The sequence below is a fragment of the Gasterosteus aculeatus genome, chromosome 20 (assembly GCF_964276395.1).
Source record: "Gasterosteus aculeatus chromosome 20, fGasAcu3.hap1.1, whole genome shotgun sequence".
NCBI classification, from domain to species: Eukaryota; Metazoa; Chordata; class Actinopteri; order Perciformes; family Gasterosteidae; genus Gasterosteus; species Gasterosteus aculeatus.
In genome coordinates, this window is record NC_135707.1 from 7,564,932 (window position 1) to 7,587,676 (window position 22,745).

Below are 22,745 nucleotides of genomic sequence, written 5' to 3' on the forward strand. Positions count from 1 at the left end.
TAAATCTAAAAATGCTATTTATGCAATAATGCAACTTTAATAATAGTCCATTGATATACTGCATGACTCTTTGTAGTATAATATTCAAGAAGGCCATTTTACTCTGCATTAAATGCTTTTTCTTGATACTTTCTGTACAATTTTCCAATAATACACATGTATGACAATTTTACTGCTGGACTATTACTTGTAGTAATTGAATATTTTTATATTGGAGTACTCCATTACGCCAACACACAAGAGTAGTTATAAGTGTTATAACAGCATTTATCTTTCACATTTTGACATTCCGAAAATTTCTCACGACTTTAAACATTAACATTTCATCAATAACACAACTGTAATCAATGCACAGATTGAGACACAGCTCAAGTAACAGCTGTTACATATCGTCACATATTCACAGAAAAAGCTTGATACAAATAGTTTTACAATGTACTGTATTTAAGTAAATATATTATCATTTACTGCCGGTCATTTGTGTTTAATCTGAAAAAAGGACATTTGTCAATGTGTTGAATGTCTGTCCTTTCAGATCTCGTTGCAGTAAGGAAGCTAAAACACAATAATACATTTACATTTAAAGGGCTGTCCCTATGCAATACAGAATACAATAGAAAACTATTCCATATATTAGTACATAGAATATATGTGATACAGGTGTACTTTTTGATCATGTTGCTGCTTGAGCTGCAGGTTATTTGCATAACATAAGAAGAAAAGTGTCTCTCCCTTTTTAAGTAAAGGCTGAAGTGTGTAAGCGTCTCATTTTATATTATATTATAACAACAAAGACTTTTCTTGAGATTGAACCAGAATGTTTGAACAGGCAGTGAACATATTCAAAAGATTCTGAGATATTCTGAAATATATTCAAGTACAATTAGGGCAAAATGCAAATAACTTCTCTGGATATATGATACAAAAAAAAAAATCACAAAGAAAGTCCCGTGTAATGCTTTGAATAAAAAATGCTGGATTGTTCTTGGTCCCATAAAATGAGGAAGCAATGGTCCGTACACACTCCACTGTCTCACCCCCTCAACATTTAACAAACCGCTCACTAAGAACCCACGTTCTCCTAGCAGTCCAGTGACTTCCTGTCCTTTAAAATATCGGTGAAAAGCCACTCGTCCTCATGCGGCGGCGTTGGAATGGGGCGGTACTCTGGATTATGCAGCGGGACAGAGAAGGATTGAGCGACGCCCTCAAACGGTGTAAGGTTTTGGTTATTTTCGCAGTTTACCAGCATACAGGAACTCTCAACCTGAGGATGCTGGTTGTGGTAGTGGTAGGCGACTGGTGTGGGGAACTCATCCTGGACGAGTTCCGTCTCTTGGTTTGGCTTGAAATGGTTAAACTGTGTCTCTGCAGGGTTTCCGTTTCCTTTGAGTACCTGAAAGCTCCTCCGAGGACTCTGGAAGCGATTTGGTGTCGAACCCCAATCTCCATGACAACGGTATTGATATCTGTACTCACCTGTCTCACAGCGTAGGTCCTCCATCTCAGATATTTTTCCCAAACTTTCTGACTGATCTGCAAATCCATCGGCAACGACTTCCTGCTCGGCGTCCCCTTGGCATGCGCAGATACTCTCAAAGTAGGCCTCCACATCCATGCAGCCTCCTGGATCCTTACTGCCAACACTGAAAATATCCAAGATGTCTGTCCACTGACTCTCTGAAATGCCAGAAATGCTCTTCTGGGCCTGCAGGCGAGTTGAGATGTCTGTGAACATCTGGATGGAGAAGTCACACGAGTCTAGAGACAGCGGAGAGAGCTCTGGAGAGGAGGAAGGAGAGGTGTCCACATTTTGGTTAAATTGGAGAAGATCTGACTCCTGCTGAGTGGACGGAGAGTCTTCTGAGAGGTTGTTGGCTGACTTCCGATGGCTCTCATTGTCATAACACTCGCTATCAAGAAGCTCTGCCCTGTGGTGATCGTCTGCACTTTTTGGGGAACTCGTCGATGATGAGGACAATAGAGGATTCACCTTCTCTTTTTTCTGTCTCTCCGAGTTGTGGTTGTTCTTTCTACCGGTGCCGGTGGCGCGCTGTGATTTCTGGTGTCGTTTCCAAAGATGTGTCGAATCTGGCTGCTTATTTTCACTGATTTCTGTTTCCTGTGAGGCAACTGAGACATCAGTCCCGGTCTTAGAGATGCCATCTACATCTGTGCGTTTATCTGGGTCTTGTAGATAACAACCCGGTGGGCCACCTGACTGGTCAAGTGTCTCCGGATGCTGGGAGGGCGGAGAGGACGCGTTTTGTTCCTCCTCCCTAAAACAAAGGGCAGATGCCAGCCGATGGTTTGCTGCCTCAATGTCCGCAAACTTTCTGTTGAGAGAAGCAGACAATGAATGAAATGAAATGTTGAACAAAAGTTGTTTAGTTTCTGTGTCACTTCAAAAGAATACAAGTTGATTGACTCTCTTAACAAGGGTTAGATGAAAAGATTGATAGCTCTTTGGCTTAGCACAAATACCATTTCTCATCTAACTATTAAAACATATATATACACATGTATCTACCAAATTGTCAAACTTTAAAATTTGAAATGAAGCAGCGTCGTCACGCTGATGAGGAGCCGAGAGGGATTCTTATTTTAAATATTTTTAGGGGCCTGAAAAAAGAATCCCTTATAAAATAACAAAAATGTTTTTTTTTCTTCTGTTTTACATTGTACTGCAGTTGACGGCATGCTTGTCTGATGCTTCCACACCTCTGGATCATGTTGTGCAGGAAGCGACGGTGGTTGACCTGTCGTTTGGAAGGTCGGTTCTTTCTGGGTTTCTGAAGAGTCCTCATCATGTGACCTGCTGCTGAAGTTACAAAGGTGTAGAGGTCACGACCCCACGGGACTCCTCTCTCCAAACCGGGCTCAAGAGTCACAGAGATTGAGGGGCGCATGGCTGAAAGAGGGAGAGAGAGAGAGAGAGAGAGAGAGAGAGAGAGAGAGAGAGAGAGAGAGTCGGAGTCCAGAGATACGTTTGAACAGCATGAGACATAAACGGTTAAAGACATGAAAGGAGAAAAAAGGGGAGAAAATTCTTCAATATGTTTATCGGAAGTGAATTGCACTTTCAGTTCAAATGTAACAAATGTCTAGCATTTAAAATGCATTTAATAAATATTAAAAATTAAATGTAACCTCACAGCACATAGCTGTCTTCTAAATAATCTACTTTCAACATGTTATGAGGTTTAAAATGTGTCTTTTGCTCCAGTAAAAGATCCCAGTCAATCTGCCATTACTCTATCATCACTGTTACACAAGATGATTGTTCATGAAACAGACATTATAAACAGACTCCAACTGTTGGATTTAGTTTTGTTCCATCCAGTTAGACTCGATTTAAAAATGAAATAAATTCTTGTTTACCTTGTTCCTCATCCGGTTGCGTCTGTGTGTCCTCGTATCTTTCTGCAAACTGCGCCGAGGTCTCAGCTGTTGCCTCAGAGGGAAAGAGAGGTGTGGGGATTTAATTGCTGATGCAAGTCTCTGCATGTATTGTGTGTGTCTGTGTGTGTGTGTGTGCGCACAAATTAATTCAAGTGACACAATCGCCCAATTCAAATTCACCTTTTTCCCCCCCTGCAGCATGAATAGAAAACCACTTTGCTAATTGATTGCGGTGGAGGAAGTGAGACACGATGGGAATCTCTGAAAAGAAAGAGGCAATTATCTGAGAAGTCAGCCGCCCTGGAGGTGTGGGCACACGTCTCCATTGTGCGCCATGCACACTAAAGGCAGCTTGTTAAATACTGGGAGACACAAACGCACCAGTTGAGGCAGTTACCGAGCACTTAATTGATCAGCTTAAACTCTGGCCCTAATTATGACATTCTCAGAGGGAAGAGCTAAGATGGTTGCTACTGGCTTTAATTGACCTTTCCAATTGAATAGCAAACCTTCCACGTACAGAATTGGAAATATCTATGGCAGCAGGTGGTGGCAGAGAGAGGCTGGTCTCTTCACAAAGCTGCAGAAGGATATACCGTAAATGAAAGTTTATGTGCATTTTTTTTTTTGCTTTCACATTTTACTTTTAAAATAACCTAATCGTAATTTTGTAAAGCTGTTTTTATTGCATTTGGAATGGCAAATTAAACTTCCAGTGTTGTCAGTGAAACCATCCGAAAAAATGTTGTTACACACATCTCACACAGTTCTTCTAAGATGCTTTATCTCAAACACCTTTCTGCCCCATTCGATGCAAGAGCGCAACTTGTCTTCCTTCTAAACTCTAATTAAGGGACGTTTTTGTGCATCTTCTGGTGCTTTACTCAAAGCATAGCAGCGTTGCTGCAGGAGTGGCATCTATTTATAGCGACACCACATGTGCCTCTGACCAGAGGGCCGCACAGAGACCTTAAGGCTGTGGTCTCAAATTCCACACTTCACCAAGTGAGAAAAGTCAATGGTGAGTTGCATTTATTGTTCTGCAAGGAGGCGACTCATGTGGCTTTTATTCTGATGAAAAAGTTGGCGATACTACTGGAGATTCAGTCTACATGTGGAAAAATGAGTAAAACAGCTCGACGGGACCCCTTCTTTCTGTTGCCGTTTTTCACGTGTTATTTCCTCAGGCTCTTCCCCAGCGGGCTGATAAAGGTCTTATCACACGTTCTCTACATCGACAGAACTTTGACCCGGGGAGAAGACCTTCATCTCAGCTCCTCCTCCTCGTCCAACAGAACCAATCCGAAAAGAGCTTTGTGTTTATTTGGCGAGGGAATTAAAGGGAGGGGGTGAGAAAAGCTACACTGAAAGGTAGGTTTAACTTCTTCTTGGGTAAAAGCTGTAAATTAGACTATTTTAGATCAGTAAAAGTGAGTGACACATTATGTCATGTTATACTGGCCATCATTGATCATTTGACTCAATATTTTCTGCATGTCACAGCATTCCCCGCTTAAAATACCATATTGTGAATCAGTCATTCCCAGCGGCTTGACTTGACTCGACAGATTTCGCGCCATGAACCGGGCCTGGGCTGCGATCAAGGCTCATCCGTACATCAGTAACACCCTGGGATACACAACGCTGTTCGCCTCTGCCGACTTAATACAACAGCACGTGCTGGGTGGGAAACCGGCTGCGGGATCCGCGTCAGAGGATTCGGGCGCCATCGACTGGGGTCAGACGGCTCGAGTGGCAACCGTGGGCTTCTGTTTCCACGCCAACTTCAACTACCACTGGCTGCGAGGGCTGGAGAGGATGCTGCCCGGAGGCGGAGTCAAGGCAGTGACAGGGAAGGTTGTGGTGGATCAGCTGGTCGCAGCTCCTCTCACTATCAGTGCCTTTTACATTGGTGAGCAGGCCTGTGTTGCAAAGGTTATTTGGGTCACTTACATAAAATACTGATAACTTCTTTTATCAATTGTGTAAAATATCCCATATTGATCAGAAGATATGATAAATGGTAGCGACAGTTTGTTGGTTAGAATTGGGGAAACAGTTACGTCCATATGAACCCAGAACCGATGTGTTAGTACTGAACACTGAATTGGTGGCCTGGATTCCTGGGGCTCATCTGACTCACTGCCTAAAACACTAATGGTTATCTGGAATGTATTGCTTAGTTTTTTAGGAAATTGCATAGATTGTTTTCAGAAATGACAGTGATGTGAGTGTCACATTATTACTAGCAAATCTGGCAACATAAACTATGAATCCCATACATATTATTTGAACGCTTGAACAATACTATCTGAAATGGATCAATGGAATCAGTGAAATATTTAAAAGGCAGCTCTATCTTTTAGGTTTAAGTTTATTAGAAAACAAAGATGACCTGCTCGAAGACTGGAGACAGAATTTCTGGACATCTTACAAGGTGCTGTTGACCAAAGACTGCGATTGATTCCTAATGCCCTAAAAAAATATCCCTCTGTCTGCCAGTTTGTATCCATAAATACATATTCTGTCCTTTTCTCTAGACTGGAGTGGTATTTTGGTCAACCATGCAGGTAAGATATTCTTATTCATTACATCATTAGTCCCTTTCAGGCGACAAAAATGTATATACAAATGTAGAATGATGTATTCTTGATCTCTTGCACCATCTCAGGCAGTGAACTTTGCCCTCGTCCCCCCTGTGGCACGGACAGTGTTTCTGGGAGGCATCGCGCTGACTTTCACTATCTTCTTGTGTCACCTCAGAGAGCAGAGTGGCCACAAACCTGAATGACTGTGACATTAGAAAACGTATATTTAAGGGCAGAATTCATGCTCCATTAGATTTAGTGCTGTTGGTATTCATGTTCTAGTGAATTCTGATTTCTCTAAGAGTACAAAGAACAACAATGCTGTTAATTACTTTACATGTGTTATGAATGACTCTGAGGATGCTGTCATATGTTTTTAACCAGTCAAAATAAAAGCTGCCCTTTCAGATGTTATTTTCTTCTTTTCTTTAATTGCCTTCTTCTGTCATTAACAACCTGAAAGTAATTTTTGGAAACCTCATGTTGTGGAGAATATGTTAAATCAGATCGTATTTCTTTCCTTCAAATAAGATATTTGACGGAATTGCATTTTAAATGGAATGCCATTACAGTGCAGTGTGCAATATGACCGTATAGAGCATATGGTAAGAATGTTAAAATTAACAAATTAAAATTTAGGCAATTTCAAAGGTCCTAGTAATTAATGTTAAGATTAATCAGTTTAATAATTAATTAGATTAATCTATATTGCATTTATAGGAGAAAGAATTCTTCATAGTACAAAGAATTATTAGATTCACAATGTGTGCTTTACAGTCATGGTTTTGGGACACAGAAAATTCAAATAGGAGAGGGAATTTGTTTACAGTAATATGTCAAATAAGTAATGAGACTTTCCTCTAACCACTGGAGGCGCTGCCTGCAGGAAGTGCCTGTTCGTCAACCAATCAGAAACCCGAGATTTCAGCAAAGTCTTTATCGCGAGACTTCGTCTCTTCCGTTTCCCTTTTCGCTCTGAGCCCAAGATGGTAGGTGCTGCTAGATGAAAATGTTCACTGCAATAACTTAACTATCCACCATCATCCTTCAAATTAATACATCTAATTTTCGTAGTGGCGTTTCTTAGTTGTTTAAAACATAATTTACTTTATAATCCTGGCGCGATTTCCCGAATTTTGAATCATTGAACGATGCTAGCGTACCCTGTTTGTTACCGATGTAACGTTGGTGTCGTACAGGCGGCCGGTCCACGCTTCCAAATGAGCTATAAAAGCGGTTCGGGCGGCAGAATATGTTGTTCGTTGTATCTGTTTTGCCCCAAAATGACCGTTTGTTCCCAAATGGCCAATTCAGACACAAAGCGACGTGAGCTCTGTGACGTTGTCGCTCGTGATAGCCGTTAGCTGTGGTGTGTCAACGTGTGAACCGGCCTGTGCCAACGTTACCGGTTTGCTTGAGTGTTGCTTTAATACAAGAGACGTTTTAGTTTTCGCTATAGTTTGGCAATTCAAATTCTGCTCGTTGTGTTTGTCGTGTTAGATCTTAATGTGAGAGGAGCAATGGAGCCGGGGTGCCCATAGTCTCTGTAAAGCTTAGCGTTATACCTCTTAAGAGCTGGCTGTTAATCTATAAAACTCACCATTTGCTATTTACTTTTTAAGGGAGTTGACATCAGACACAACAAGGACCGTAAGGTGCACAGGAAAGAGCCACGGAGCCAGGATATCTACCTGAGGCTCCTGGTCAAGGTAAATTCCATTTACTCATTATGATTCCCTCACTGTCAAAAATACAAATATTCAACAACAAAAAAATCTTTCTAAGCCAACATCCAATCTTGCACGTTTTCTTATCCATAAATGTTCTCTTTTCACAGTTGTACAGGTTCTTGGCCCGCCGCTCAAATGCTCCTTTCAACAGGGTCATCCTTAGGAGGCTCTTTATGAGCCGGATCCACAGGCCACCTCTCTCCATCTCCCGCCTGGTCAGTTCCCAAATGTCTCATTTTGATAGAGAACGTTGGGTTTGAATGTTTTTGTCCGCGCACAGATCAAAACCGACTGATCAGTTTTGAGTACAAGATCAATACGACGAATACTTAACAAATAATGTTTCACCCTAAAAAATGGTCATTAAAGTTTAGTCGAAAGATGTAAAGTTAAAATTGGACTGAAGATACATGTTTTGATAAAACATTTGATGCAAGCTTTGACTAATGATAGTTCGGTTTGACTTAGCACATTTTATATAACTAGTGTTAATTTGGATCCTAAATTGCAACTAAATGTTATGAAATAAATAACTGGTTTAAAAAAAAAAATTAGCATGTTATGCACAGATTAGAAGACTTGATGTTGAAGGTGTATCAGCCCTGCGTCAGTTGTTCGGACATGTGATCGTATGTGCAGAGTTTGACTTTACTTTCATAACGTCCAGATCCGTAAGATGAAGATGCCTGGCCGTGAGAACCGAACCGCTGTTGTTGTGGGTTCAGTCACTGATGATGTCAGGATTCAGAAAATCCCCAAGCTCAAGGTAACCCCCCCCCCCCCCCTTTTTTTTGCGGACTTCTGTTTAGTTTTTGCCACATAAAATGACATTCAAGTCAACTGAATCAGTCTCAATGCTGTGTTGCCTATAACCGTCTCGGAGATCGTCCTCACCTCTTGTTTGTCCTCCCACAGATCTGCGCTCTGAGGGTAACTGATGGTGCCCGTCGCAGAATCCTGAAAGCAGGCGGTGAGGTGATGACCTTTGACCAGTTGGCTTTGGCTTCCCCCAAAGGACAAGGCACAGTGCTGCTGTCAGGTAACTAAACATTAGTTCAAGTCCTATAATACCACGATGCAAATCAAAGTAGATGAAGTAAGCCCTCGCTGTGAATTCGGGCGACGTTTGGCCACCAGTATCTACAAATCCAGTTCACATTTACTACAAAGTTAGTTTAGCATAGTCCTTTTAAGAACAGCTATTAGGTTTACCATTGGGGTTACAGATGTTAAATTATATACATACACACATGGTACTTCCTGGCATTTCCAACCCTGCATGCACAGATGAAATCCATTGTGTATTTTTTATATGAAATGATTTTGAGTGATCTATTAAAACCAATGTCTGTTACATGCATTAGCTTTAAGGAGGCACTTGTGGGGAACATGGGGAATGCCATGATAATACTGAGTACTGTATGTGTTATTGTGCATTCACATGAAAATAGGCAGACAGCCAGTCGGCAATGACGTTACGTGCAGCCTCGCAGAGAATAGCCTCTAGCCTCTGCAGGAATACAACTTTGACATTAATGTCTTCCAAACATTTAGTTAACTTTTCGCCATCCCTCCAAAATGAACTAGAGAAATGTCTAAATTAGACTTTTATTAATCGGTTTTTGAATCCGTCCATTCCTTAAAGTAAAAAATAAATAATCTTATTTAATCACCAGATCAAAAGACACATTGTGTCTTATATACTGATCTGATGGATATTGTAATTTCTTCAAGGCCTAAGAAGTGTTGCTCAGTTAAAAAGACTGTTAATTGTCTCTTCACAAGTAAATACCAGTGAATTAAGAATTTGAATGGAATTCATCTTGTATTTGTTCTCACTTCTCAATGCTAGTGATCTGAAATTTAAATAAATATAATTTGAGAATTTTGTACTTCCATTCAAATATGCATAACGTAGGAAGACATTTATGAATTGAATTGGAAATACTAATAAAGATTGACATTGACACTGTATAACGGTTGTATCTGCTTTTAATCTGAACGTTTATTTTATTTTATTTTTTTTAGGACCCCGTAAAGGCAGAGAGGTGTACAGACACTTTGGAAAAGCCCCTGGAACTCCCCACAGCCACACCAAGTATGTGTATAGTTGATGTATTTGTGTTGGCATTAGATCCCAACAAATTTCTAGAAAAAAATTCTAATTTAAATCAAAGGTAATTTGATGTGTACACGTGATCTAGATTAAATTTTAAATTATCTGGGCATTGACATCTTTGTCTATCATTCAAATTTACTGTAGAAGTAATAACACTTTGAGCGACAGCAAAGCACAGGTATAACTAACATGGTCTTTACTCAATCACTGAAAGCAATGGTGTGTGTGTGTGTGTGTGTGTATAATATATATATATATATACATACAATTTACGTGTGCTCTTCCTATTGTTTGAATGTAAAATGTCTTTGTGAAAGGCCTATACTGTCACGCTCAATCCCTATACTTTAAATATGTATATTTAAGAAAAAATTCCAGATACTGCCTTTCAAAATCTGAATAGAAACCCAACGCCACTGAGTTCCATTCTAAGTCTGAGTTACTATAAGTGCTTTGTCAGAAACATTGAGTGAGTGGTTAGCACGCGAGTAAGATGGGACATTTTTAAGTGATTGCTCTTGGCCCATGTTAATGATTGTGAATAGTGTCCTAGGTTCAAATTTATAAGGCAACCATGACAAAGCCAAAATTAATTGAACATGTATTGGGTGAATTTTCTACTTAACTTCTCCTCTTTTTCACAGGCCCTACATCCGCTCCAAGGGCAGGAAGTTCGAGAGAGCTCGTGGCCGCAGAGCCAGCCGTGGATACAAGAACTAGTCTGTGTCTTGTGTTTTCCATACAATCTGATACAAATAAAAGATCGACTGTACCAAGTTGTCTTAGGTGTGTTTTTTAAATGAAAGGGCTTGCGTGCCATTTTTTTAAATATATAAGCCACTGACTTTTAGCCTAAGGTGATTTCTGGTCAACATCCCGAAATGTTTACAACCCTTTTAATTTCTCCGCGGTATCAGCGTATCTCTGACGTCACTACGTTTTTATCAGTATTGACTGAGTGGTCTATCGGGGGGGGGGTCAAATATTTGACCAGGAAGTGGTTCCTCGGTGATTGGAGAATGTCGGTGGGTGTTGCGGTGTTTTCCTTATCGCCATTGGGCTTCCTGTCCGCCGCTCAGAGCTGCCGCTGCTGCGTCTCCAGACGCTTCCTGCTCCCGGCTACAGTTTCCAGAGCAAGCGACTACCTGTCGTCATGAGTGGGGGAGGAAGACAACATGAGGTACGTTTTGGGTTTCGCTTTGAAATACGCCATTTAACTTTGCTCCTTCCAAGCCGGCGCTGACCATAAGGGGGATTTAAGGAGGGAGCCGTTAACGCGAAGAAGCCCGTTAGCTTAACGCTGTCATCCAATACCGCTATCTGCGCTCGCTCGGTTAACGTTTTATCTTTAAAGTTATCAATAAACCAAACGCAAAATATCAAATGTCCCCGTTTTCAGCACGCGCACGGCGGCGTCTTGTCATTTTAAAGAGAAAACGGTACATGGCGCCATGAGCTGGCTTAAACTTTTGTTGCGTGTTGGGCAGAACCCCGCTAGCCGATGCTAACGTTAGCATTCCAACTGACCCCGCTGTCAGTCTACAGGACCCGACGTTAGCTGCTGGACCCGCGTTAGCTAGCGGTTATTCGCGTTCATTTAACCGAGGGTTCGGTCACTTTTAACGCCTTTCGTTCCCGACCGATACGGCAAAGGCTTTAACAGTGAAATGAAAAATGTAACGCCGTAGGGAAGTATGTTAAACTCCAGCAGGAAAGCACTTGTTCTGCGGGCTAACAGCCTGTCACCGCCTGGATGTCATTGGGATCGTGACAGTGGAACCGGTCGCTCTTAACGTCACTTTGTTTCTGGAGTTCGGACCATGTCTGTAAGAGTGCACCTGTCCCTCGTGTGTGAGTTCTCTTCAATTAAAAACAAACAAGGTGGTCGAAACTTTCCCAAGATACCCCGAAGTCACTCAACAACAGGCTCATTGTTTGGGGGACAGAATTAGTCTGCTGACATTATTTCTGGGTGTCCCCGCCCTGCGATACGAGGACCTGAGGTGCAACAATGGACACCAGAGAGCTCCGTTTGGTGTATGTGTGTGTGTGTTTATCTAAACAGGACATCAGCCAAGTATTGATTTAGACTACACCACAGCTTGCATAATGTTTCCTGGCTGATATGGAACTTGAAAGACTTGCCCAGTTTATTAATTTAGAGTAAACCCAAGCCCGGCGGTGATAGTCCAGTAAATGCGCTTTGACGCACTAACTGAGTTATGTTGGCCTGGAGCTTTAATATTACTTAAGCCTGTCATCTTGCTGTTGTATTATTTATGCTTATGTAAACATTCTCACATAGTGTATACAGTATATCCTAAACTCATTTCATTTCTAACAGGCTCATTATGAAGCTACTTGTTGTTCCATGCTGGAAAACCTCTTAAATGAACAACCATGTCGGTCAGCAATTTGCAAAATCTCAATCCTAGATTCCAATTGTGAATGAGGCACTATTTCCACAAATCCCATTAAACAGAAGTTAGCCAGACGTGGTCATCCACATTCTAGCTTTGACGCAAAATAATGTGTTGTCTCAGCAAGGCGCATGAGGATGTGTGACTGTTAGTCATTAAGTAAAAAAAAGGCATTTGGGGTCCAAGGGCACGGTCTTGTATTGCTTAAGCTTTAATCTCTTTGTCTTATCATGGCTGTTCTTTGTACTTTATCTCTAATTGTCAAAATATGGTACAGAAATAGTCAGCTATGCACAGAGAAATCAATGTTGAATTACAGGCACAATCCATTCAATCCATTTAGTTGACTTCAATGTGGCTTTCTCCGCTCCAAAAATGTGCCCGGGTGGATTACTCACGCATTGTAGTTCTGCTACGTTTTAAATAAAACTTCTACAATTGACTTTTGTCCTCTGCTACTCTTTTGTGTTCGTACAGGAACAAGGATCTTAGGGAGGGAACGTGATGCTCGACTCAAGGACACTACCATGACTTAAACTAAGGGCCGGCCTGGAACTGTCTCCCTGTGTGTCTTTTTTTGTTGTTTTGTATTTTTTTGTTGTCTACATAGTGTTCTTGGGGAAAACATAACAAACTTGTATGCAGGAGCATTTGTTTGGCTGAAACGTCAATGTATTACACTACTGTCTAGAGGATTAGTATAGTCACTCCTCTTGTGTGCCTCCTATATCACTGAGATCAAAGATAGCAATACAGGTATCAAAGGTCTTGAAAAGGCGTTCACTTATCATATCTTTGTGCTATTAATTACTTTTTGGGCTGCACCTACCATGCAACATACTCCACAAAATTTGTGCATTCATTGAATTTAATGATTGCAGCCTCCTTGTTTAAAAAGGTGTGTTTGTCTTATTCATAAGTAGTTCCCTTAATTATTTGTTCCGTTGTGTAATTATTTAACACGGTATTATTGATTTTGAGCAGTTGCTCTGCTTCCCTTTTCACACTTTTTTTCCAATGCAAACTTGTGAAGAAGTTTGTTTGAATGACTGAGCTTGTTGTGGAATATGTACATGTTAAATTGATGTCTTGATGTTTTCTTTGACCATGTTAGTGTGTAACACACACATTTGTCTACTGGTAGTAAACTGTAGAAGTTGACAACCCTTCAGATCAAGCTGTGATGGGAGCTCTCTAACTGTGACACAAAGTTCCTATCTTCACTGGATAAATACTCTACGGGAGGAACCTTTAAACTTTTTTTTTCAAATGAACAGATACTTCTTAACTGCACAGACGGAATCAGAAACTCAGCGTTTTTTGTTTGCAACATTGTGGGAGGGAGAATGATTTTGAGGAGGTCACCGGGATAAAGTTCCCAGACTGGCGTTCAGATCCATTTTGATTTTATTTCAAATCTCCTCTCTCAAGCTTTGTAACTTTAGAGAGTACGGCTCACCAAGCTTTGGCAGACCCACTTTATCCTGGCTTCAGCAGCGAGGATGCGATCTCCAGAACCCTCTTCACCATCCACAGCAGAAGCCCTCCTTCACGGCCAATTTGCCAGCTGGGGTTCAGGCAGCAACAGCAACAATAACAGCTGCCCCAACAGCCCCGGCGGCTCGGGGGGACTCTCCCCGGCCGCCTCCCCTTCTCCGGCCTCTAACTATGCCTTGACCCTCACTCACACCCACATACATATCCAACGGCTGTCACCAAAGGCGGGGAAGGAAGCCCGCCTCCTGCTGCCTTTATCAGAGCTAGTGGGGTGCAGCTGCCCTCGCGCCCCCGCGCCTCCTCTGTTGGTGCTGTACTGGTACCCGCCGGGCAAACGACGGAAAGGCGTGTCTCGACGCAGGCAGGTGAGGGCCTACCTGGCAGAAAGCAGGTGTGAAGCTGAGAGGTGGTCGGCTGCTGTGCAGTGTCTACTCAGAGGTGTGACCGTCACTGCTGACACAGGTGAGTTAACAGATGGGAGTTACATGTGATCGTTGTATCCCATTTATCTTGATTTGTCTACAATTTAAAATTTCCTCGACACTAAAACCCCTAGTAGTCTTATTTTAATGTCTCAGCACTGAAGGCACAGGCATTCACGTGAAGTCTGGCAGTCTTGAAATGTAGAACTGATCACAAAATGTCTAATAAAAGAAGTGATACCTTTTCGGACAGACGCGGATGCTGAGTGCAACTCAACTTGATGGGGGAGGCATGCAACTGCTAGTTATTAGTAATCCTGGCAGTGAAATGTTTTATCAAATGGCCAACATGGCTAGTTTGCAGTAGATGTGGGATCTACTTCGGTTGACCGTATTGTTTGTGACCATTAATAAGTCTTTGCATTCTTGTTTACTGACACAATGTCGCCTCGTGTCGCATTGATTAATTCTTCCTTTGTTAATGCCTGCCAAGTGTAGCTTAATGTCACACAAACAAATTCCTCCATGTGTAACGTATGTGGCCAAAAATGGCTTCTGATTCTCACCCGTCACATTTGGTCACACAGAAGAGTAGTTAGGCAAAAAAAACATGGGGGATTAACCTTAATACATTTTAAGAGGATACAAGATTGATTATTCTGAATATTTAGTTTGTATTTCACTGTTTGTTTTACCCAACTACTTCTCACTAACTAATATTTCTTTGTTTGTTTCCCTTATCTGCCTTGCACACACGTCCCGTATCATTCAGTGTCAAATGTAGAGACCGTGAGGGTGGGGCTGCTAGAATTTGCCCCCCTCCCCTTCTCCATTCCCAAGCACTGTATCCCCCAGCCTCAATAATCCGACAGATAGCAAGGACCTGCGTAGTGTTTACCTTCACTGTGTGTGTTTATTTGTTCACACCAGTACTTACTAAATGCGCCCTGCACTTTCCCAGCATCTCCCATTTCTTCCTCTATCTTTCCATCTTTCCTCTGTAGACTTAATCTTAAACCCATAAATACTCTCTAATCTCTTCATCATTTGTCTTCCTCAGTCTTTACCTATCACATCACTATCTCCCTCCCAGAGGTAAAATTGTCACTCATTTTTTATTTATTTTTCTGTGACTCTGTTTGTCTCTGGCCTGCTCTCGCCTCATTCATACTTTGTTACAAACCAACCTGTTTTTTTCTCAGTGTTGCTGGCCTACAGTTTCACCCCTAGTGTCGACTCCACTTTGCTCACACAGCCTTCTGTTATATTTCCCTCATCTATTACCACCATATCTGAATCACTTGCTGTCTTGATTCCGTACGTTTTCATGCTCATGAACCACGTACCTGTGGTTAGCTGAGTTTTCTGTTAATTTGCTTGATTTTGCTGTAGTGTTGTTGTTGGATTGTCAATGATTATCTATAACTAAGCTGATGAAAGGGAATTAATCATTGATTATCTCACCACCTTGTTTTATTTAATCCCTATATTCTGAATAGTACTTGTGTCATCTGGATTTGAATTGAGTAACAGACTCTCTTTTGGGTGCAGTATTATACAGTGTGAAGTGGATCCTGTGAGGTGAAGTAAAGGAGCCCAAATGCTTGGTTGCACTACAGGGTCGGGCAAAACTGCAACGATAGCTCCCTGTCGGGTTGTTTTGGTGTAAACCCGCGCGTTCCTTGCTTTGTTCTGGGTAAGTTTTAACTTTGTGCCCTCTTTATTTTTCATACAGAATTTTCAAGAAGTCTGCTACCTCGTCCCAGGCGGCTAATGTTATTGGTCAATCCCTTCAGTGGGAGAGGCCAGGCAATGCAGTGGTGTCAGACCCACATCCTGCCAATGATAAGAGAGGCCAACATCAGCTACAACCTTATACAGACAGGTAACCCATTGAGGAAAAAGACGCATCATATATTCATATAATACATACACACATAGCCGGTATTGACTCAATCATTCTGTCTCAGAGCGTCAGAACCACGCCAGAGAGCTCATCAGAGAGATATCACTCACAGATTGGGACGGCATCATCATCGTCTCCGGAGATGGCCTGCTGCACGAAGTGAGTCTTGTTTTTGTTGGGGGTAGCATGGTAGAACTAAGGGATTGGCTCCAGACAGTTAATGTCTGTTTTTAGGACATTTAGGATAAATAATATCTCTGTGCCGTGTTCCTGCAGGTAATAAATGGGCTGATGGAGCGTCCTGACTGGGAACAAGCAATAAAAACCCCTGTTGGTATTCTTCCCTGTGGATCTGGGAATGCACTGGCTGGCTCAGTCAATCACCATGCAGGGTAAGCATGCTTCTCATTCATATCTGTAAAGGTTAGTCTCAGTCCAATCTTGTTTTCCAGCCCAATGTCAAACCAGACAGTTATTTAGCAGTGTTTACAGAAAAGTGATCATTTATGACATCCTATCACATCGCTTCTCTATACTTTCTAAATGAAAACTACTAAAGAAACTATTATCACTATTTTAGAACTATTTTCAGTTTCCATGATTCAATGCAATCTTCTTAGTTGTTGATACAGTAAACATTGTTCTTATTAGGTTTTGACCTAATCTAACCCTGTCACGTGCCACATTGGACATGCTATCTTGGCTTTTTTGTACTTTTTCTTTCTGATGCCAAAATGACCAAGTCAATCTGTAGAGCCCTGAAGCCCCACCTCCACTGCTGCAAAGAGCTGTGTTTGTTTGTTGTGTATCAATATTGAACGTGGTGGGTGTCCAATAGTACAAACCGTGACACTGTATGTGGCCCATAAATACGCCTGCCAAGTGTGAAGTGGATAAGATGAGCTTTTCAACGTATGCAGAGGATTAACCCTCATACATAGACACAGCTGTTTTTGTCCTCACCTTGTCATCTACACCCATTTGTCGCTTAACAGCTCTGTACTAATCTGCTGTTTGCAACGTTCTATCGTTGTCTTTACTCACAGGACCCGTTGTCCTTTTTTTTTTTTAATCTCCCTCAGGTATGACATGTGCCTTCGGGAGCCCCTTCTTTTGAACTGCTGCTTTTTGCTCTGTCGAGGTGGTGTCCGACCCATGGACGTGATTTCCGTGACAACAAGCCCTCCGCCCTCCATCAACAGCCGCCCTGCATCACCCAGAAGACTATTTTCTTTCCTCTCCGTTGCCTGGGGCTTTGTGTCCGATGTGGACATTGAGAGTGAGAGGTGGGTGTGTAATTGCTGTCAGATCATTAGATTTTGTTCATCTAAACGTTACTTTATTTCTCGCCTAATATCAAATAGGTTTTATTACAGAAGATAGCTAATGTTTCCTTATTCCAGGTATCGTGGCCTGGGATCAGCTCGCTTCACCCTGGGCACACTGGTGCGCATAGCTTCTCTTCGATCTTACAAGGGTCGTCTGTCCTTCCTGCCTCCCTCTAGCAGCGACACATCGCCGGATGCCACGCCCCCCCTGCCAAGAAGACCCCTCTCCCGCAGTATCACAGAAGGCCTGGAGGGCTTTTGTCGAACGCCCATCCATCGCACCTGCTCCGACATGGGCATCAGTGAACAGAGGAGCCTGCGTATGGGTGAGGTAGAGCGGGAAAAAGAGGAGAGGCAGAGGGAAAGGGAGAGGAGGAGGGAGAGGGCAAGGGGAAGAGGAGCTGGTGTCGTGAGGACAAGCAGCTTGGCAGAGGACCGAGAGAGGGAGAGGGAGGGAGAGGTGGAGATGGAGGCAGAAGAGGGGAGGTCAGAGAGATGTTCAGAGATTCCAGAGTCAGTCGAAAGGGAAGACTGCAACATGGGAAAGGTAGAAAGGTTGGCCGGGATCCAGACTGACAGGGAAGATGAAGGAAAGGTGGAGCAAGACTCCAGTGAGATGGAGGAGGAGGACAGGGGGAGGGATGGGGAAAGCAGCGGGGGTTCTGCCGAGGGGGAGAGAGTGCTGCACCCAAGAGGGCTGGAAAAGAACTGTGAGGAAAACATAGGGGGACAGGTCGGAGAAGGGCAGGAGGGTCATCTCACGTGCCCAGATGGCCATCTGGAGATCCGACAGACGCTGAGAAAGAATTCAGCACCTTCAAGCCAGATAGCCGACACTCTCTTCAACCAGCCTCTCAGTCAGGAGGCCGACGCGGATTCTGGCACCTCATACGGGGTGGAGGACGTGGATCTGAACGGGACCTACTACCAGAAGGATCCCTACCAAATGGACGTTGCTCGGGAGCGTTCTCTCACCATCTCCTCTCCCTTTCGTCACTCTCCTTTCTCCTACAAGCCCAAGACCCTGGATCAAAACCAGAATGCCTCCCGTCCGAGGCCCCTCTCTCTTCTCCAGCACTCCCACTCAAACTCGCTCCCCCCTAAACTACCGTCCCTCTCCCTGTCTCTATCTCCCACGCCGCCATCTTCCCCTTCATGTGCCTCGCCGCACTCTTCGTCCTACCTCGTCCCCCGTCCTAATACCCCAAATTCCACCTCGCCGTCACCATCTCTACGCACACCGTCCTCATCTTTTAACTTTGACGTTGCTGAGCCAGCAGGGGCGCTGAAGAGCCGACCTTTGGTCTCACTTTTGAATGTCCCTCGGGACAACTTGTTACCCCCACTCGATCAACCCATTCCCACCAGAGATTGGGTCACCATTGAAGGGGACTTTGTCCTGGTACTGGCCCTTTACCAGTCCCACCTTGGGGCTGATCTTCATGCTGCACCACAGGCCAGGTTTGACGATGGGCTGATCCACCTGACCTTTGTGCGGGCGGGGATCTCCAGAGCCACTCTTCTGAGGCTGTTCTTTGCCATGGAAAGAGGAACCCACCACTCCGTCACCTCGCCGTATGTGAGCCACATCACCTGCAAGGCCTTCCGACTGCAGCCTCTGTCCACGCGGGGGACACTCACTGTGGATGGAGAGCTGGTGCCCTATGGGCCTCTTCAAGCACAGGTCAGCAGGGGAACATGGTTTAACTTTTGATGTATCTGATCAAATAGGCGGTGGTCCTTATTTTCTACGTTTAGGGGTTTTGCTTCCTTACAAATTCCACCTCATGTAAAGGACAGGGATCATGTAACTGCAACATACTTTTGCACTGCTGCACCAGATATGATATTTTGATTTTGGAAGCTGTTATATGGGTTTTACTTTGCGTTGATCCTATGATGACTACCAGTAGATAATTAGTAATGGATAAGCTTTAAATGATTGATCTGTTTTGCATTTATGTTTGACAATAACACCTGATTACTTGTATTTATTAACTAGTCTATTTTGCAGATATACTGGATGCTTTTCAAGTGCAACATTTTAATTATGGCAAAGGTATTTTAATGAATTGAAATCTTATCATTGGTGATAAATTCATTTTCATCTGTTAATATTTTACAGGTTCATCCCTCCTTGGCTCGTCTCATCGTTGGTGACTCTGGGGTGAAGATTACCAGATTCTAATCAGGGATTGGTTGAGCCGATTGACGGATACAGCGCTCTACTAAATTACGTAATCTTTGTTGTCGCCATACTCTGGAAGAGAGGGCGGGGTATCTGAGATACTTGAACTAGCCAGGACTGGAGAAACTGCTTTCCCGGGTTTGAAAGGGATAACCAACCGAGTCCGCCCATCACTGAAGCATGACTGCAGGGATTAATAGGGAATTTGAAAATGGATGAAAAATGCCCCTCATTGCACAGCTGTTGGATTACGCAAAGCGTACCCAAGCATGAAAACTGCACAGCCTGGGATAGTTGGAAGGGAAGAACAATCGAATGTTTATGGAATTATTTTATGCAGATAGTGCATGTGTTGGATGTATACTTAGTTGTATGCATGCAGAGAAGCACTAACTGGATTTTGCCTTTTAATGAAATCAAAATAAATCAGATTACGTCCTTAAACATGAAATGCTAAAAAACAACAACATTGAGATTCACTTGGACCAACAGCCTAATTTAAATCAGCCCCGACCCCGTATCTTCAAACCCATCCCAATGTCTAACTTTTGTAGACTAAAGCTTCCGTCCATGAAAGAAATGCCTTATCCGACCCTCCATGGACAGTACAGTTTTACCTTTGCCCTTACTTGCTCTTACATATTTAAAAAACCTAAATATTCCTCTGCTGTGTTCACACTACGAGCGTCGGAAGCAACAAAACAGCCAATCGGCAGCGGCAACGTTATATTATGTGTGTCAACATTGAAGTGTTTCACAAGCGCCCACAGACGCAGTGATGATATTAAACAGCACTGGAAACTGTCTACCGGCAGGGGGGACAGGGACATTTGATTGGTTGACGCTTCGTTGCGTTGTCAGGACACAAATGAAAAGTTGAGACCAACTCGCCTATTAGTCGCACGTCCTTGGTGTCAATTTGTTGCTTCTTGTCACAGGCCTCTGATGATGATGATGATGATGATGAAGAAGACCTTCCCCGTGTTGCTCGTGGTGTGAACGGAACATGAGCCTCTTTCCACCTATTTTTGGTGTCTGTCCACGACATCAGAGCAAATTTACATGTATTTACTTAGACAGCTGGTAGACCCACTTACTTACTGTTATCTTTGAGCACACTAATTTCCACTGTTTTAAGCGTCAATGGAGAAAATCTGGACAAATGTACACATCAATGACCCTTTTATCCAAGGGACTCGATGTGGAACAGCGAGTTCAAGCTTTTCTGAGGGTCATTACATTAGTAGGAGCAATGGAACCGTTGAACGGTGATAATTGTAATAGTTTACATAATTTGCCTCTTTTTATAGCCACTGGTTGCTCGACGATGATTTTAAACTTTTGCAAGATATTGAACATGAAATGATCTGAACAAAGCAAGCTTCTTATACAGTTGTTTAAGAATGTACATTTTCTAGGAAAGTTTAAGTTCACATAGATGTCTCGAAAATATCACTATCTGAGTAATCAACAATAAAATTGTAGAAGGCTTCACTTGCCTTTTGTTAAGTAGGAAGAGTGCATTGATTTTGCACAATAACTGGAGGCAGTAGACAATATCACAACACTAGAATGCTTTGTAACTTTTACATCAAAACAGTAACGAGAATCCGATACAATGCTTGTTCTAGAAAGGGATGCACTAGTATAAATAACCCAGATACTATATTACACTAATCACATTCCCTGCTTTAAATCAATGAATGCCTCAATCTGAACGCTCACAGCAATTGAAAGATGGAACTGACTCCAAAACCCTTGAAAAACTTTAAAATCCTGCCAAATAAGGGCAAAACACTAAATCCAGCATCTGTGTTTCGTTACACCATACTTGATCAACCGATCGATCAGATGGTGGTAAAATAACTTGATCCGGCAGAGTAACTAATCTGTTGAAATTAAGTGATCAATTGTTTTTTTTAAATGAAATATCTTAAGAATTGTTATATTATTGTATTTTTTCCAAATGACTATTTGCTCCTTGATAAAAATAAAACAGCAGATCTTGGAACTGGCATGAGGAACTTCCGTCTTATATGAATCAGTTTTGGAAGCGTGTAAAAGGTGTTTTGGGTTTGGACGAAGCATAAATCATTAGCATGTGCAGTGTATCATTCAGTGAGATATTGTGCCGCCTGCTTGGGTCGCCATCCACATACTGTATGACTTGGTCATGCCTGGACAAATCAATGCCTTTGTAAAATAAGCCTGTAAATTCTGGCTGTTGATAAAAAATTGTCAAAACCCGACTGCAGAAAATGGAGTCAAACTTTTTGCTCACTAGGCCTTTATTTGGATTTTTTTTTTTTTTTCATTGAGCACATAATGCAGCTATACTACCACAACTACACTGTGCGGACTATTGAGTCCAAGCTTGTAACACTTTTAAATAGCAAGATGATATACACTTTGAGTGGAGTCGTTTGGGCCAAATGTTTACTTCCAATATTGAAGTGACAAGTTCACCTTCAAATTTTATCGTTGATGGCTTTGACTATGGTGTCATAGACCAATTTGAAATCAAAATGTCGAGGTATAAACTCTCTATTGATCATGCCATTAAGTTGTCTGTAGTGGGCTACCTGCAATGAAATGGTAATCATATAAATATATGAAATATTCAAATACACAATGTACAGTTGATAGTTATATGGTTTTGAATAAATGTAACTTAATACGTTTTTTGAAGCGAATTTACTTTACTTCTGTCACATTCATTTTTCATTCAATTCTAAATACAGCGAGAAGTGTTCATGTGATAAAAAGAGGGGGCGGTAGCTTTTATCAGCCAAATATAACAAATGGCATTGTTTAAAAACTCCACTCTTCTCAATCACAGTGTACTATTAAAAAAACAGAGATGGATATCTATAATACAGTTTCACTATTTCTGTCACTTGTTTTTACTCTTTCAATATCGTCAATTGTGAATGTGTTCCATTTAGAAAGGGCCTTTCATCAAAGTCTCCTGGGAAAATACAATGTAGGTTCCCTGGTCCCAGAGGAAATCAAGAGGACAATCTGGTACATTCAAAAGCAATGAGTGGACAATGTGGTTTGACCTTTGTATTTAATGACTGATCTTACTCATACAAACTACCAAACTCTCACATGGATGATTTTATAATTATTAAAATATATTAGT

The 22,745-nt window shown here is 42.2% G+C and overlaps 4 protein-coding genes across 7 annotated transcripts; 3 read left to right on the plus strand and 1 right to left on the minus strand.

Moving 5' to 3' along the window:
• Nucleotides 1-249: 249 nt before the first annotated feature.
• On the minus strand, nucleotides 250-3,448 carry c16h19orf85 (chromosome 16 C19orf85 homolog). Its single transcript, XM_040166171.2, has 3 exons — nucleotides 3,382-3,448; nucleotides 2,722-2,911; nucleotides 250-2,336 (listed from the first exon to the last, which is right to left on the minus strand). The coding sequence occupies exons 2-3, from the start codon at nucleotides 2,907-2,909 to the stop codon at nucleotides 1,082-1,084; spliced, it is 1,443 nt and encodes a 480-aa protein (XP_040022105.2). The 5' UTR covers nucleotides 2,910-2,911; nucleotides 3,382-3,448; the 3' UTR covers nucleotides 250-1,081.
• Nucleotides 3,449-4,326: 878 nt separating this feature from the next.
• Nucleotides 4,327-6,397, plus strand: LOC120811065 (mpv17-like protein). Of its 4 annotated transcripts, none has more exons than XM_078094865.1 (6): nucleotides 4,327-4,423; nucleotides 4,590-4,773; nucleotides 4,940-5,314; nucleotides 5,769-5,839; nucleotides 5,943-5,972; nucleotides 6,074-6,397. In XM_078094865.1, the coding sequence occupies exons 3-6, from the start codon at nucleotides 4,981-4,983 to the stop codon at nucleotides 6,191-6,193; spliced, it is 555 nt and encodes a 184-aa protein (XP_077950991.1). In that variant the 5' UTR covers nucleotides 4,327-4,423; nucleotides 4,590-4,773; nucleotides 4,940-4,980; the 3' UTR covers nucleotides 6,194-6,397. The 4 variants fall into 4 exon arrangements, with proteins under 4 accessions (XP_077950991.1, XP_040022123.2, XP_040022122.2 ...); XM_040166189.2 differs by having other exon boundaries at nucleotides 4,337-4,423; nucleotides 4,971-5,314; XM_040166188.2 differs by having other exon boundaries at nucleotides 4,343-4,423; nucleotides 4,644-4,773.
• Nucleotides 6,398-6,879: 482 nt separating this feature from the next.
• rpl18 (ribosomal protein L18) lies at nucleotides 6,880-10,611 on the plus strand. The gene is made up of 7 exons (XM_078094866.1): nucleotides 6,880-6,979; nucleotides 7,613-7,699; nucleotides 7,828-7,935; nucleotides 8,388-8,486; nucleotides 8,636-8,759; nucleotides 9,749-9,818; nucleotides 10,484-10,611. The coding sequence occupies exons 1-7, from the start codon at nucleotides 6,977-6,979 to the stop codon at nucleotides 10,557-10,559; spliced, it is 567 nt and encodes a 188-aa protein (XP_077950992.1). The 5' UTR covers nucleotides 6,880-6,976; the 3' UTR covers nucleotides 10,560-10,611.
• A 196-nt stretch (nucleotides 10,612-10,807) lies between these two features.
• Nucleotides 10,808-22,293, plus strand: sphk2 (sphingosine kinase 2). Its single transcript, XM_040166139.2, has 8 exons — nucleotides 10,808-11,019; nucleotides 12,737-14,218; nucleotides 15,914-16,063; nucleotides 16,149-16,243; nucleotides 16,361-16,476; nucleotides 17,167-17,370; nucleotides 17,488-19,096; nucleotides 19,538-22,293. The coding sequence occupies exons 2-8, from the start codon at nucleotides 13,762-13,764 to the stop codon at nucleotides 19,598-19,600; spliced, it is 2,694 nt and encodes an 897-aa protein (XP_040022073.2). The 5' UTR covers nucleotides 10,808-11,019; nucleotides 12,737-13,761; the 3' UTR covers nucleotides 19,601-22,293.
• The last annotated feature ends 452 nt before the right edge of the window (nucleotides 22,294-22,745 follow it).

Coding starts and splice junctions, on each gene's coding strand:
- sphk2 (XM_040166139.2), top strand. CDS start 13,762: ATGCGATCTCCAGAACCCTCTTCACCATCCACAGCAGAAGCCCTCCTT. Junction 16,244..16,360: donor GAGATGGCCTGCTGCACGAA/GTGAGTCTTGTT, acceptor GTGTTCCTGCAG/GTAATAAATGGGCTGATGGA. Junction 16,477..17,166: donor TCAGTCAATCACCATGCAGG/GTAAGCATGCTT, acceptor AATCTCCCTCAG/GTATGACATGTGCCTTCGGG.
- LOC120811065 (XM_078094865.1), top strand. CDS start 4,981: ATGAACCGGGCCTGGGCTGCGATCAAGGCTCATCCGTACATCAGTAAC. Junction 5,315..5,768: donor TATCAGTGCCTTTTACATTG/GTGAGCAGGCCT, acceptor TCTATCTTTTAG/GTTTAAGTTTATTAGAAAAC. Junction 5,840..5,942: donor ATTTCTGGACATCTTACAAG/GTGCTGTTGACC, acceptor CCTTTTCTCTAG/ACTGGAGTGGTATTTTGGTC.
- c16h19orf85 (XM_040166171.2), bottom strand. CDS start 2,909: ATGCGCCCCTCAATCTCTGTGACTCTTGAGCCCGGTTTGGAGAGAGGA. Junction 2,337..2,721: donor CTGCACAACATGATCCAGAG/GTGTGGAAGCAT, acceptor TTCTCTCAACAG/AAAGTTTGCGGACATTGAGG.
- rpl18 (XM_078094866.1), top strand. Junction 7,936..8,387: donor CTCTCTCCATCTCCCGCCTG/GTCAGTTCCCAA, acceptor CATAACGTCCAG/ATCCGTAAGATGAAGATGCC. Junction 9,819..10,483: donor ACTCCCCACAGCCACACCAA/GTATGTGTATAG, acceptor TCTTTTTCACAG/GCCCTACATCCGCTCCAAGG.